The 13,434-nt window shown below is 36.2% G+C and overlaps 1 protein-coding gene across 1 annotated transcript; it reads right to left on the bottom strand.

Annotated features, from left to right (window-relative positions):
- Positions 1 to 7,234: 7,234 nt before the first annotated feature.
- LOC108983337 (COP9 signalosome complex subunit 1-like) lies at positions 7,235 to 12,157 on the bottom strand. Its single transcript, XM_018954927.2, has 6 exons — positions 11,607 to 12,157; positions 10,105 to 10,425; positions 9,086 to 9,202; positions 8,901 to 8,986; positions 8,508 to 8,742; positions 7,235 to 7,799 (listed from the first exon to the last, which is right to left on the bottom strand). The coding sequence occupies exons 1-6, from the start codon at positions 12,000 to 12,002 to the stop codon at positions 7,623 to 7,625; spliced, it is 1,332 nt and encodes a 443-aa protein (XP_018810472.1). The 5' UTR covers positions 12,003 to 12,157; the 3' UTR covers positions 7,235 to 7,622.
- Between the last annotated feature and the right edge of the window lie 1,277 nt (positions 12,158 to 13,434).

The following is a 13,434-nucleotide window of genomic DNA, read 5'->3' as shown; positions in this document are numbered from 1 at the left end:
ACAGAGAAATGCTTTTGGGTCCGGATTTTATGATATGAATTTATTCAATTTATTCATTTAATATTTTTGAGAGATATTTTATTAGATATTTTTTTACAAAATAAATTTTTAATTTCATTTATAAAATTTGGAATCTCTTGCCAGATTTATTTTTATGAAAAATACGTGACACTCCTAACCTACGGGAAGGGGGTGTTACAATTTGATATCAGAGACAGGTTGATTCTGTAGACTTTTTGAAAAAAAAAAAACTTTTTATAAATTTTCTGAAGAAAAGTTAAGCCACTTAGGATGCTCCTAGCCTGCTCGTGAGTAATCAAGGTTTGTTTTTATGGTTGAATACTTTATAGTTTTTACTAGTTAGAACCATCATTGTAGTTATTTCATTGTCATTTGTTTTTTTTTTACATTCTTATCAAACACTAGATAATTGTTACTATGACATCTTGACGTAGATCATGGCCCCCGACACTAGAAATCACCCAAATCGAGAGGGATCTTCTGGATCTAATCAGAATGATAACCCGAACCCTCTTGTCGCAGCTGCTACCCAATTCTTTCAATCAATGGTTAGCTGCCAATTTATTGCACCTAGAGCTCCATAGGCCGGTTGTACCTTGGAGCAATTTTCCCGCCAGCATCCGCTACTTTCGATGGCAGATTGAATTCCTTAGATGCAGAAAGCTGGATTGAACGTATAGACAGATTTTCAAACGCTCTACTGCATAGATGATCAGAAGGTGAAATATGCCACTTACCACTTGACTGACATGGCAAACAAGTGGTGGAAGTCGACTCGGGCTTTGGTTCAATTGGAATTAGGGGAAGCAGTCCCCATTTCTTGGGAACATTTCAAGAGAATCTTTCTAGATCACTTCTTCCCACGGACCCTTCGGGAGTCGAGAGCTCACCAATTTATGGACCTCACTCAAGGAACAATGACGGTAGCATAGTATGCTACGAAATTCATGGAGCTTTCCCGTTTCGCCAGTTACTTAATTCTAGATGAGGAAAAGAAGGCTGAAAAATTTGAGCGCAGACTGGATCGCAGGATTCGAGAACGTGTCCGTACTCTCAGGATTCGGAGTTTCTAGGAGCTAGTCACCCGAGCTACCATTGCTGAAGAAGACCTCCAAGAAAACATTGAGTACAACCAAAGGAAGCGCCAGCAACAACAACAACTCCAAACAGCGTCGCATAAGGACAAGAGGCCTCACTTTGAGAATCGTCAAGTGTAACCACCAGCAGGGCAAACTTACCCCACGTGTGCAAAATGTGGGAAACGACATTAGGGAAAGTGTATGTATGGCCAAAACGTGTGTTTCAAGTGTGGGAAGCCAAACCATCTAGCTCGGGACTGCCCAATTAAGAAACCTGGGGAGCCAGGTAGGAGCGGAGGACAGAAAATGCAAGCTACGACAAGAGTCTATACTCTCAGCCCTGTTGATGCTGAAGCATCAACTGATGTAGTCACAGGTATCTTTCATTATCCTAATCTTAGATGTGTCTTTTGGTACAATGAATAATTCATATGATCTTGATAGCTCTAAGTTGTTATGACATTCATATAGGCACATTATCGTTATTTTTACGTCATGCCTCCATTTTATTCGACTCTGGTGCTACTCATTCTTTCATTTCAAATCATTATGTGCCTTTGACTGTGAAGATACCTAAACCACTAGAACCTAGTATGTCTGTTGCTACACCCTCGGGGGATCATATTATTTGTGATTCTATGCTAATTGGATGTCCGATAGAGATTCAAGGGAGAATTCTACCTGTGGACTTAATCATATTTAATATGTTTGGATTTGACGTGATTCTGGGAATGGATTGGTTATCCCGGAACCATGCCTGTGTGGATTGCTTTAATAAGAGAGTAGTATTTAAATCCACAGATGGGGAGGAGTTTAGTTTTCAGTCCGTATGAGAAAGTTCCCCTCTTCGTGTAATCTCAGCTTTGCAGGCCACCCGACTTTTGAGACAAGGGTGCATGGGATTCCTAGCGAGTTTGATCTTACCACCAGAAGATGAACTCAAGATTGAAGACATAAAAGTAGTTAGAGATTTTAAAGATGTGTTTCCTGAAGATCTTCCAGGATTACCCTAGGATAGAGAAGCTGAGTTCGCAATTGATCTCACTCCAGGAACGGCGCCTATATCTAAAGCACCCTACCGCATGGCTCCAGTTGAGTTGAGGGAACTCAAGGATCAATTACAAGAGTTACTAGAAAAAGGTTTCATACGCCCCAGTGTTTCTCCATGGGGTGCTCCAATACTTTTCGTGAAGAAGAAGGATGAGTCTATGCATTTATATATTGACTATAGGGAGTTAAATAAAGTAACTATTAAGAACAGATACCCTCTACCCTGGATAGACAACTTATTTGATCAACTTTAGGGAGCCCAAGTCTTTTCTAAGATAGATTTGCGATCTGGATACCACCAGTTGAAAGTTAAGGAGACATATGTGCAGAAGACGGCCTTTCGAACACGATATGGACACCATGAATTCCTTGTTATGCCGTTTGGTCTAACTAATGCCCCCACAGTTTTCATGGATCTTATGAATAGGGTATTCAAGGATTATTTGGACTAGTTTGTGATAGTTTTTATCGACGATATTCTCATTTATTCTTGGAGTAGCACAGAGCATGAGGAGCATTTGAGAATTTCCCTTCAGACACTAAGAGAAAAGAAGATGTATGCAAAATTAAAGAAATGCGAGTTTTGGTTGCACAAGATTTCCTTTTTGGGACACGTGGTATCAGCAAAAGGAATTTCAGTGGACCTAGCAAAGGTTGAGGCAGTGGTAAAATGGGCCAAGCCTAGTAATGTCAATGAGGTACGAAGTTTCTTAGGCCTCGCTGGTTACTATAGAAGATTTATAGAAGGCTTTTCAAGTATTTTAGCTCCGATGAAAAAGTTGATAAGAAAGGATGAGAAGTTCATATGGACAGATGAGTGTGAAGACAGCTTCCAAGAATTGAAGAAAAGATTAGTGACGACACCAGTTCTTACGGTTCCTTCTGGAGATGGAGGATTTGTTATATACAGTGATGCTTCACTATAGGGTTTAGGTTGTGTTTTAATGCAGAATGGGAAGGTTATTTCATACACTTCCCGACAACTAAAGAGTTATGAGCAGAATTACCCAACCCATGATTTGGAACTTGCAACAGTGGTTTTTGCCTTGAAGATATGGAGACATTATCTTTATGATGAAAATTGCGAGATTTATACCGATCATAAGAGTCTGAAATATTTCTTCACACAGAAAGAACTGAATATGAGACAACGGAGATGGTTGGAACTTCTGAAGGACTATGACTACAATATTAACTACCATACTGGTAAAGCAAACGTCGTGGCAAATGCACTTAGTCGAAAGTCATCCTCTAGCACTCTGGCTACGATGTTTACTCCTCAGAAGCATTTACTACTGGACATGGAGCGAGCTGACATTGAGGTAATCCAGGACACTCAAGCTAAGATGAATAGTTTGACCCTAGGTTCAACATTGATTGATCAAATTAAGGTCGCTCAAGCAAGTGATACAGAATTGATTCAGATTAAAGAAGAAATAGCAGAGGGTAAGAGACCTAATTTTCTACAGTATGACTTTTCTAGGCATATGGGGCCAGCTAGTTAAAAATCTGCAGCAAGATGAACTTGAGGAAGCTACTATGATTGCACGACTTATCTGGACTAGAAGGAATGAACTCATACATGGGAAATGTTTAGTCATCCAAACTCAATCTTCAATAGAGCCAGAGAGGAATTGCAGACTTTTAAGAGCACAAAAGGAACTCAATTACCAAATTCAGACAGTAGCTCTACTAGTATTACTTCATGGTAAAGACCTCCTGAAGGAAGTAACAAACTTAATTGGGATGCAACTATAGATGATGGAGAGGGAAGAATTGGTATTGGTGCTATCTTAAGAGACTGTAAAGGCCTGGTTATTGGGACACTTGGAGCTAGAAGAAGTTTAAAAGCTAACTCCTTTACTGCTGAAGCCTATGCCATGATATTAGCTTCTATATTCTATAGAGAAATGGGTGTTACTAAATTTTCTCTTGATAGAGATGCTCTGTAGGTGGTGAACAATCTGAAGAAGCCAAAATCAGACCAGAGTCAAGGAGGTTTGTTGATTAAAGATGCAAGCTATGTGCTGAATTCCTTTACAGATTGGAATGTTCTCCATACCAAGAGAGAAGCTAACATGGCAGCTCGAAAACTAGGTAAATATGCTCTTAATCTTATTGAAGACTTGTATGACTTAGAAGAGATCCGTAGCTATATTCGTTCAATTGTATTCAGTGAGACACGTTTTAAGCCTTTTTTATGAGCAATAAAGTATCTCTTTATAAAAAAAGAAGCATTTATTGTAATAATATATATATATATATATATATGTTGTATCTATCTCTCCTTACCGTAAAATATATGATTAAAAAGTTGTAAGATCTAGAGTGTAATTTTTCTAAAGATCTAGTGGAGCAAACATTCACATGCCAAAGAGATATTTTTGGGTGGAATTTTTTTTTTTGGTTGTTGTTGTTGTTGAGAATCAAATGATACTTCATTCATTATGAAGAAACAAAATGTAACACAATGCATGAATACACACACACTTAATAAATACATTAAGCCCGTAGGCAACTTTCAACTTCTACTTCCAAGCTAGGTTGAATAAAATATGGAGGATGAAATTGAAGAGTATTCTCCACCACCCTTGCATGCCTGGCCAGTTTATGTGCCATCTCATTTCCCTGTCATCCAACATGTAAAACATCAAAACATTGGAAATAAGATAACAATAACTGAATCTCCCTAATAATAGGGCTGAAACTACACTCTTGAACATTGAATAGCTTCAATTACAATAAGTGAGTATCCTTCCAAGATCATTGACTAAAAATTGCTCCATTAAAGTTTAACTTCAGTTGCCCACTTGGTGGAGGTTTCCAACACAACAAAGTTTGAAACTACACCACTTTCATGCACTGCCGAGCCAACAAAAAACAGTCAACATAGGAAAAGCAACTTTTCACAACATCACAAGCTGTAGCTTCTGATTTCTGAAAAACCTTTAAATTCCTAAATTTCCAAGTTTCCCAAGAAACAACAGCAAAACAGGAAATAGCACTTGGATCATTAAGATCCATAATTGCCCCAACCAAATTGTCAAACCGAGAGTAAGTTTGGAAGAGATGTAAATGTTTTTCAAAATATTCCCCCCACACACTTGAACTGCTACGACATTTGCAAATTATATGATAAACATCTTCAAAAGATACATGGCATAAATTACACATAACAAAGTCTATTATTCGACAATAATGCAACTAACTTTTTGTGGGTAAGCCATTATTACATGATTTTCACAAATTTTTTTTAACTTTATTAGGAAGATTCAGATGCCAAATATTCTTCCAAAAAACAGTATTCAAGCCTCCATGAGAACTGCTTTTAGCAATAGTAGCACTCCTCAATTGAAGCACTAAATGATAGGCTGACCTCACACTGAACTGGCCATTTCGCGTATATCCCCACACCATTTTATCAACAGTCCAATGAGGGAATAATGGAATTTTAAAAATATCCATAGCTTCAAAAGGAAGAAATACCTTATGTTTCAGATCTGTTTTCCATCTACCCGACAATGAAGAGTCCATTAAATCACTAACACATGCATCAGCGTCTATGCCATTACAAGCAGTGATAATTCTCGTATTTGGATAGCTCGACAACCAATTATCCCTCCAAATCTTCACATGTTTGCCACTTACAATGCACCACAGATGGCTAGCCTGAATAACAGATCTAGACTAAAAAATACTACGCCACACATAAGAAGGACTAGAGCTAATAGCAAACGATAAAAAATCATTGTGTGGAAAGTATTTTGCCTTGAAAACCAGGTAAAACATAGAGCTATTATGAGTTTGCAAATGCCATCCTTGTTTTGCTAAAAGAGCCAAATTAAATGCTTCCAAGTCTCGAAAACCCATCCCACTAGAAAATTTGGAACTACATAAGCGTTTCCAGCTCATCCAATGAATCCTCCTCTTTTGCTCTCTTTGTCCCCACCAAAAACGAGCAATCAGTCCCTTCAAATCACTACACAAGCATTTTGTAGCAGCTCATTACATATGTGGGGATGGCTTAAACCACTGCTTTGATCAAGATTTCACGACCAGCCTATGACAGAAGCTTTTCTTTCCAGCCTTGTAACTTTGCCCATACTTATCTTTAACATCCCGAAAAGTGTTTAGTTTTGATTTGCCCACAAATGAGGGAAGTCCAAGGTATCTATCATGAGTTTGAATAGAACAAACTCCCCAAAGTTCCTTACGGGCATTCCTTACTCCTACATCCACATTCCGACTAAACAGTAACTCTATTTTCTCCTTATTCAATAATCGCCCTGATGCAGCCCCATAAAGAGTCAAAATATTCTGCAAATGCACATTTTAAGTTATACGTCTCTTATTCAGAAGTAGTTAAATCAAATTGCTACGATTTGATTTATTCATAGATTTAAGGGTTTAACGACAAGAAAAGAATGAATTCACATGAATGGTCGAGGTTTAAGACTAGCTTCTAACATACTTATGAATACTTTGATCACAATTATATAACTTGACTTAAAATTAACTCATTTAATAATATCACGCTCTAATAAGAATTTAGATAAGGTTGTTGATCGAATCAAATTCTTATAATTTCGTATTTATAAAAAAAGGTACGACAATTTTTTATTTTTATAATATTATTTTAATATTAACACCGAGAACATATTTGAATAAAAGGAAAAAATTCGAGAGAAAATGTGATTAATGGGATAAGTTATTATGAAAATAATGTCAATATAGGTATGTCTAAATGCATATATATATATATATATATATAGACACATTATATGTATGTATGTATAAATATATTTATGTGAAGTGTGAACGCAAAATTGTTATGTTGAAGTTTTTAAACAAAGTCATGAAATATAATAGAAACCCACTATTTGTGCTAAAAAAATAAAAAATAAAAAGTCTTTTATGGTTTATCATCAATAATGTTTGTAGATCCAATCTTTTAGACACACACAACTAACTAACCTTAACCTTATAATCTTTACATAATTAACTAATTATTAGAAACTAATGAAAAAGTATAAGATTTCAAAAAATAAACATATAGATTGTGACCATTAAATATAACTTAGTAATTGAATAAAAATAAAATGAACAAAACTCCTTTTACTTTTTTAATAAAATGAACGTAACTAGAACATCCAATGCTCGCATGATTATCACATTTACAGCAGGAAACATCCCAATCAAAGGCAGAGAAAAGGAAACCACGCGAAAATGGAGAATTGACAGCAACCAATGAGATAAATCCGGCCATATACAGAGCAGTAATCATTTATATTTGGTAATTGTTGCATAAAATTTTGTATCCTTGAATGCTGAATATGCATGCAACCGCCCCCACATCTTGTTTGAGTCTTTGGAAACCCACTTCGCCATTCTAAAGGACCAAGCACAATTGCATATCAATACCAAAAGGAGAAAAGGCTTGGTCCTACCCACTGTCCCTGCTGAAATTGATATTCAAAGTTTCCTTGATGCCCTAAGATTGTATTCATGCTTAATAAGATTTGCTCTCAGCAGCATTGACCGAACATCCCGATCAAATTCACTGCCTGTCTGTAAAACTCGCTGGAAAGTTGCATTTCTTTGATCTGCATGACGTGCATACAGAATTTTGTTGTGCGAGTCAATTCGAGCCTGCAAAACAACCATATGTTTGATTCGTAAAGCATTAAATACCTTATATTTAGAAGGGTTGTGTTTTGAATTGGTTTCTGATATGTTTGATAACTAAAGGATTAAAAAGAATGATATTTATTAGGGTTGAATCTAAATCGGTTTCACTACATCCGGACTGGAACTCTTTAAATAGACTAAGAGCTCGTTTGGTTTCTTGACTGCACTCAGCTTAGCTGAGTTCGGTTCAGATTTAAACCCCTTCTAATATCTAAACACCCAACTCTTAAATTACTAAATTCATCTCAACTCAAAACCTCTTTACACGCAGGACCTACAATAATTTTCAACTCAACACCTCTTTACACGTGGGTCCCACAACCTTTTTCAACTTCCCATAAATACATATAAACTCATATTAACATCAAATACATCTAAACTCATCTTAACATCAAATACATCTAAACTTATCTTAGGTGGGCCTCATATAACTTACTCCACCATCTTAACTTACTACTATTCATATAGAATTCAACTCAACTCAACTCAACATCCAAATGTAACCTAATTCTGCTCAATCAGCTGACATTGGCTTTATATAAATCACAAGTATACTGTACTTATTGCATGAACAGGTAAGCTGCATCACCACAGACAAATTTCAATTTTTAGACCTTTGCCGTTAGTAAAGACCAACATAGAATTCATGGACAACAATCCAAACCAAACCTGTATTTGGTTTTCTGTAATCAATGTTTCAAGTTCTTTCTCTAGCCCTGCAATGCTTGTTTTGAAGGCATTAGCCATCATTCGCAAATCAACTGAGACAAATGGGTGCGTATACTGGATGAGGGCTTTGTTACGGATTTGATCATACAATGACTCAACATGGTCATGCAAATGGATGTCAAGCAACAGATTTGCTTTGAGATTTCCAAGGTAATCCAGGCACGACGCATAATGGCTGAAATAACAAGGGAAATGATTCTGTTAAATGCGGCCCCCTGAAAAAAATACACAAAGTAATAGGGACCGTCCAAGATAGGTTGGGTTGATACTTGTATACTCTTTGTTCTAATCTTTTCTACTTTGTGTCTAATATGGCTAAAAGTATTACGATACCTCGAGTAGAAATCATTGATAAGCTCCCTTACTTCAGGTACTAACTCTAAGAAATTCCGGAAGTTGTCATTGTCTATAACTTTGTGCTGCAAGATGAAAGCAGAAGCAGCTCTCAAGCTTTCATTATGATGTTAGTGAGAAACAAAGAAAAAAAATGAAGAAAAAAGAAGAAACTGGATAAATACCTTCAACTCCGTTCTGTCAAAACTTGCAAGTGCACTAAGTCCGCCATATGTTGCAACATCTTGTGGTGAAATGACTTCGTTGTAGTGACTTGCCAATTCAGGACCTGCTTCCAAGAACTGTAAACATATGATGATATAAATGTCCCAGTGAAGATAAATACTGGAAGAAGTTTCATTGTAAGTATCCTTTACAAAGATAATATGTGACCTCAATCATTTTGAACACATTTTTCAAGTTACAAAAAAAAAATATGATAGAAAGTGCAAAGGAACAAACCATTTCATCTAAAATGACAGAGCAATTGAGTTCAAACTAAAGAAGGAATGACAATTTTCTCTTACTTTTTTATATCATCGAATTTTCCCATTGGCATGATTAGAATCCAGACCTACCCCAATCCACTTTGCATTATTTTTACCATATGAGCTAAAACAGGGCCATATAGAGAACGAATGAATGCCCATCATGTAAACCAACGAGTTAATAGAAAATTCTGAACAGGGCCAAATTTCATGCACTAAAAAATTTTACAATTTTTATAGGGTATAGAACATTCATACAGGTAGGAAAACTATAAGTGCAGCTTGATTTTAACAGACTATTGATGATGCAAAGCCCAAATCATTTTCCCCATAACTCTGTTATATATATATTTTGTTCTCAAAAGCTTCATATATGGATTGTCCATCATCTTTTATAGGATATTTCTCTTCACCAAACCCCCTAGCTTAGATCAACACAATAGTTCTCAAGCACAGATTGTGAAAGTCATTGTCACCATCATCAAATCTGCCAAGTCTGAAGTTCAGACTGTTTCTTTCAAAAATATTTTAACCGCGAGTTCCAAGAAATCAATCAAAGCATGATACCAGCAACAATTATCATTGAATTTTCAAGCCAAGGTTACAGATTAAAATACAGCAAGGCTATCAATATCAGCAAGCTCTTTATTAAAGCTCAAAGCTTCAAGAATAATAAGTATGAAAGTCAATAGCAAGACAGTAAATGAGCCAACAACCTTACGAGCAGCAAGCTTGTATTTTTTAGCCTCTAAATGAGCCAATCCTGCAGCACAACGTAGTTTTGAGGCTGTGATTGGGTCAAGGGCCTCTGACGATTGTTCTGCTTTACTCACATAGCTTGTCACGTGAGTGAATTGACCCATCTCAATGCTGACCAGAATTGCACTCATACACATATGGATGATATGTTTTGATGTAGTGCAATAATCACGAGTCCGTACATAACTTTTAAAAGCATCCCCAAGTGCACCGTGAGCATAATAAAAATCTCCAAAATCATTGTATCCCATTCTTATGCTTTCTTTGATCAAATTTGTCTGCACAGAAATTAAATGGAGGAATGAAGATCAGGAAAAAGGAATACCATGGGTACCAACCTCCCATATAGAGAGAATGTCAACTTTAGCAATGAAGGGTTACCAAAAGCTACCACAAAGAGTCATTAATATCCATAGATTTCCCAACATGAAATACTCCATCTGGACCTCATTGTCCAATGTGCATCTAACGATATTTACTTAATATTTGAAAAGAGCTGACTCATTTTGAACCAGAACTTAACCATTGACAAAATATGGGTAATTTGGTTATCTAACTGTCTGCACCATCTACTTTGGGTTGAAATTTGGATTAGTTCACAGAAGCACTGCCTGTCTTTTCTTATATTATCTAGGCATCTTCAATGTCAATATCCAAAATCAATCTAAGCTGAATTAGTCAACTTGTTTTTTCAATGCCAGCATTTTTATCTCGAGCATTGCTGGAGTTAAAATTCAAAATGAGGCCGCAGAGACGTCAAAGGACAAGACATTATCAATATCACCAACAAGATTCAGAAACACGAGATAAAATTATTAATGAAGGGAAAGCCAAAAATAAGGTTACTAATCTAGCATCTCAAGATAAACAGGTCAACAACTCTAGAATCTCAAATGAGGTAAAGCCAAAAAACAAGGTCTAAGTACACTCAGTTCAACAGAGCCAAACTTTTGTACAAGCAAAGCGCTTAGTGGGTCCTATTATGGCTTTGCTTTCTAGGGCTTAAAACAAAGATGAAGGGTAAAGAAAAACTACAATACTATGGAATGGAAGCTGCAAAGCTTTGTAGACCAACATTATCTAAATTTTGAGACTGTTTTGCAAAGAAATAAAAACTATGAAATGCATTGAATTGTTTTTGTGAAAAATTAACGTATTACGACCCAAAGGCACTACCACAGAGAATGTATAAGAAAATCAGTCACCAAATATATCACACACAGAAAAAGGATGTTAAGGATTACTACACGTTTTCATTCAATTGCATTTCAACTATGTCACAATCCTTGAGCTGTCTACAGCAAAGAATACTAATCAACAAACACTAATCAAACTCAGTACCAAAAAACAACCTGCTGGAACTGCCAATCTCCAATTATAGCACATCCAAACACAAACAAGTACACGCATCAACAAAAATAAGTATGCACAGAAAAATATACATAAAGAGGAATTATACCCTATACGCATTGAGCTCGTTCTCGAGTTTCTCCTTCTTCTGTTCGGCCCTGCGGTCAACCATCTCAGACCAAGCGGAGTCATAGTCGGGCCCCATCTTGCCGTCAATCTTCTGCACCACTTCTCTAAAGAGTTGGGTATTCTCGCCCTTCTTGATCTCTTCGTAGGCCATTCGGAGAGCCTCCAGCCGCATCCCCGGGTTGCCCTCGCAGTGGTCCGCGATGAAAAGGAGGCGCATGATCTTGGTGCGCCCCTGGTAGAGGCTTGCGTAGGCTTCCACGTCGAGCTGCTCGCCGCTACTTATAATTGGCCTCTTGCTGCGGCTCGGATCTTCGATGTCGCCGTTGGAGTGGATCTCGTCGATCAGTGGGCGAGACGGCGAGTCCTCGGGTTCCATGCCGGGGTGTGACTGTTGCGTGTGTAGCACACCCGAAGATGCTTGATGAAAATGCACTGAGAAAGCTCGCTTCGAGGGGAGCAATCTCTAATAGAAAAGAAGAAGATAAAATAGAAATAAAATTGTATTAAGATTTTGGACAAAATAAACAGTACATCATTACAGCTATATGCAGGAATTCCTAATAGAAGGCTGTAGATCTCGTGGGCCATTAAACAATTAATATAAGCACAATAAGAGAATAAAAAGAAATCAATTAATCATTACACCACTGGTGCCTAAGCTCATTACAGTAACTAAAATATATTAGATCTAGTTTGTTTTCAGAAAATATTTCATTTCATTTTATTTTATCTAATTATTACAACTTTTTCAACTTTCAATACAAAATAAAATAAACAATTTAACTTTTTCAAATTTCAAAACAAAAATAATATTAAAAAATATATTCTAACAATATTTTATTCAACTTTTTAATTTTAATCTCAACTCATCTCATCTGCAAAAACAAACGAGACTTATGTCTCCAGTCCAATAGCCGTGCTTCCAAGCCCAAGCCCAAGCCCATAGCCCACTTCCAGTTTTTCAGTGCAGCTTCCCTTCTAGACCCGTGTATTGTTACAGTGTGAGGAGAAGGATAAACAAGAATCGAGGAATTAGGGTTAGGGTTTTCTGGAAATGGGGAGGACTTGTTGGGATTTTAGCAGAGCTCCATCTCTGTAGCCTGTTATGCTCGTACGAGTTACTCGGATAACTGACCGATGTGGTTTTACTTCTCAGGTGATGATATCCTACACCTCGTTTGCTATTTTTTATTCCTCAACTATTTTTTTCACTAAAAATCTCAGAACATGATGTTCTTACATAATCTAACAAAAAATAAATTCAATAAATCAACGTAATCATGTAATTTAATTAAAATTTAATTTAATTTCATAAAAATTAACATTCTTTTACTAAAGAGTCAACTTTTATAAAATTGAATTTATTTTTAATTAAATTACATGATTACATTGTTTGATTGAATTTATTTTCTTATAGATTATACAAGAAGGTCATGTTCTAATATTTTAAATTCAGATTTAAATAGCAAAACGAACACAAAATATTTGGGTGGTAAAGCAGTAATAAATGCGCTGTAAGGGTATCATTACCCTTACTTCCCTGGCCCTTGTTTAGACGTTGAGTTTGTCTCATCTCATTTAACGTAATCTTATTTTATCTCATTTTATCTTAACATTTAAATATCACTTACATACAAATATTTTTTAATTTTAAATCTTAAATTTTTCATCTAATCATTACATAATCATTATAATTTTCTCCCTCTTCTTTTTCAAAACCCCATAAAACATCTTAATCCAAAATTTTTAACTACTATTTATAAATTATTTTACTACTATTCACAAATTTATTATATCATCTCAACATC

This window comes from Juglans regia, chromosome 12 (genome assembly GCF_001411555.2).
Source record: "Juglans regia cultivar Chandler chromosome 12, Walnut 2.0, whole genome shotgun sequence".
In the NCBI taxonomy this organism is placed as follows: domain Eukaryota; kingdom Viridiplantae; phylum Streptophyta; class Magnoliopsida; order Fagales; family Juglandaceae; genus Juglans; species Juglans regia.
This window is presented reverse-complemented; position numbering and strand designations above follow the sequence as displayed.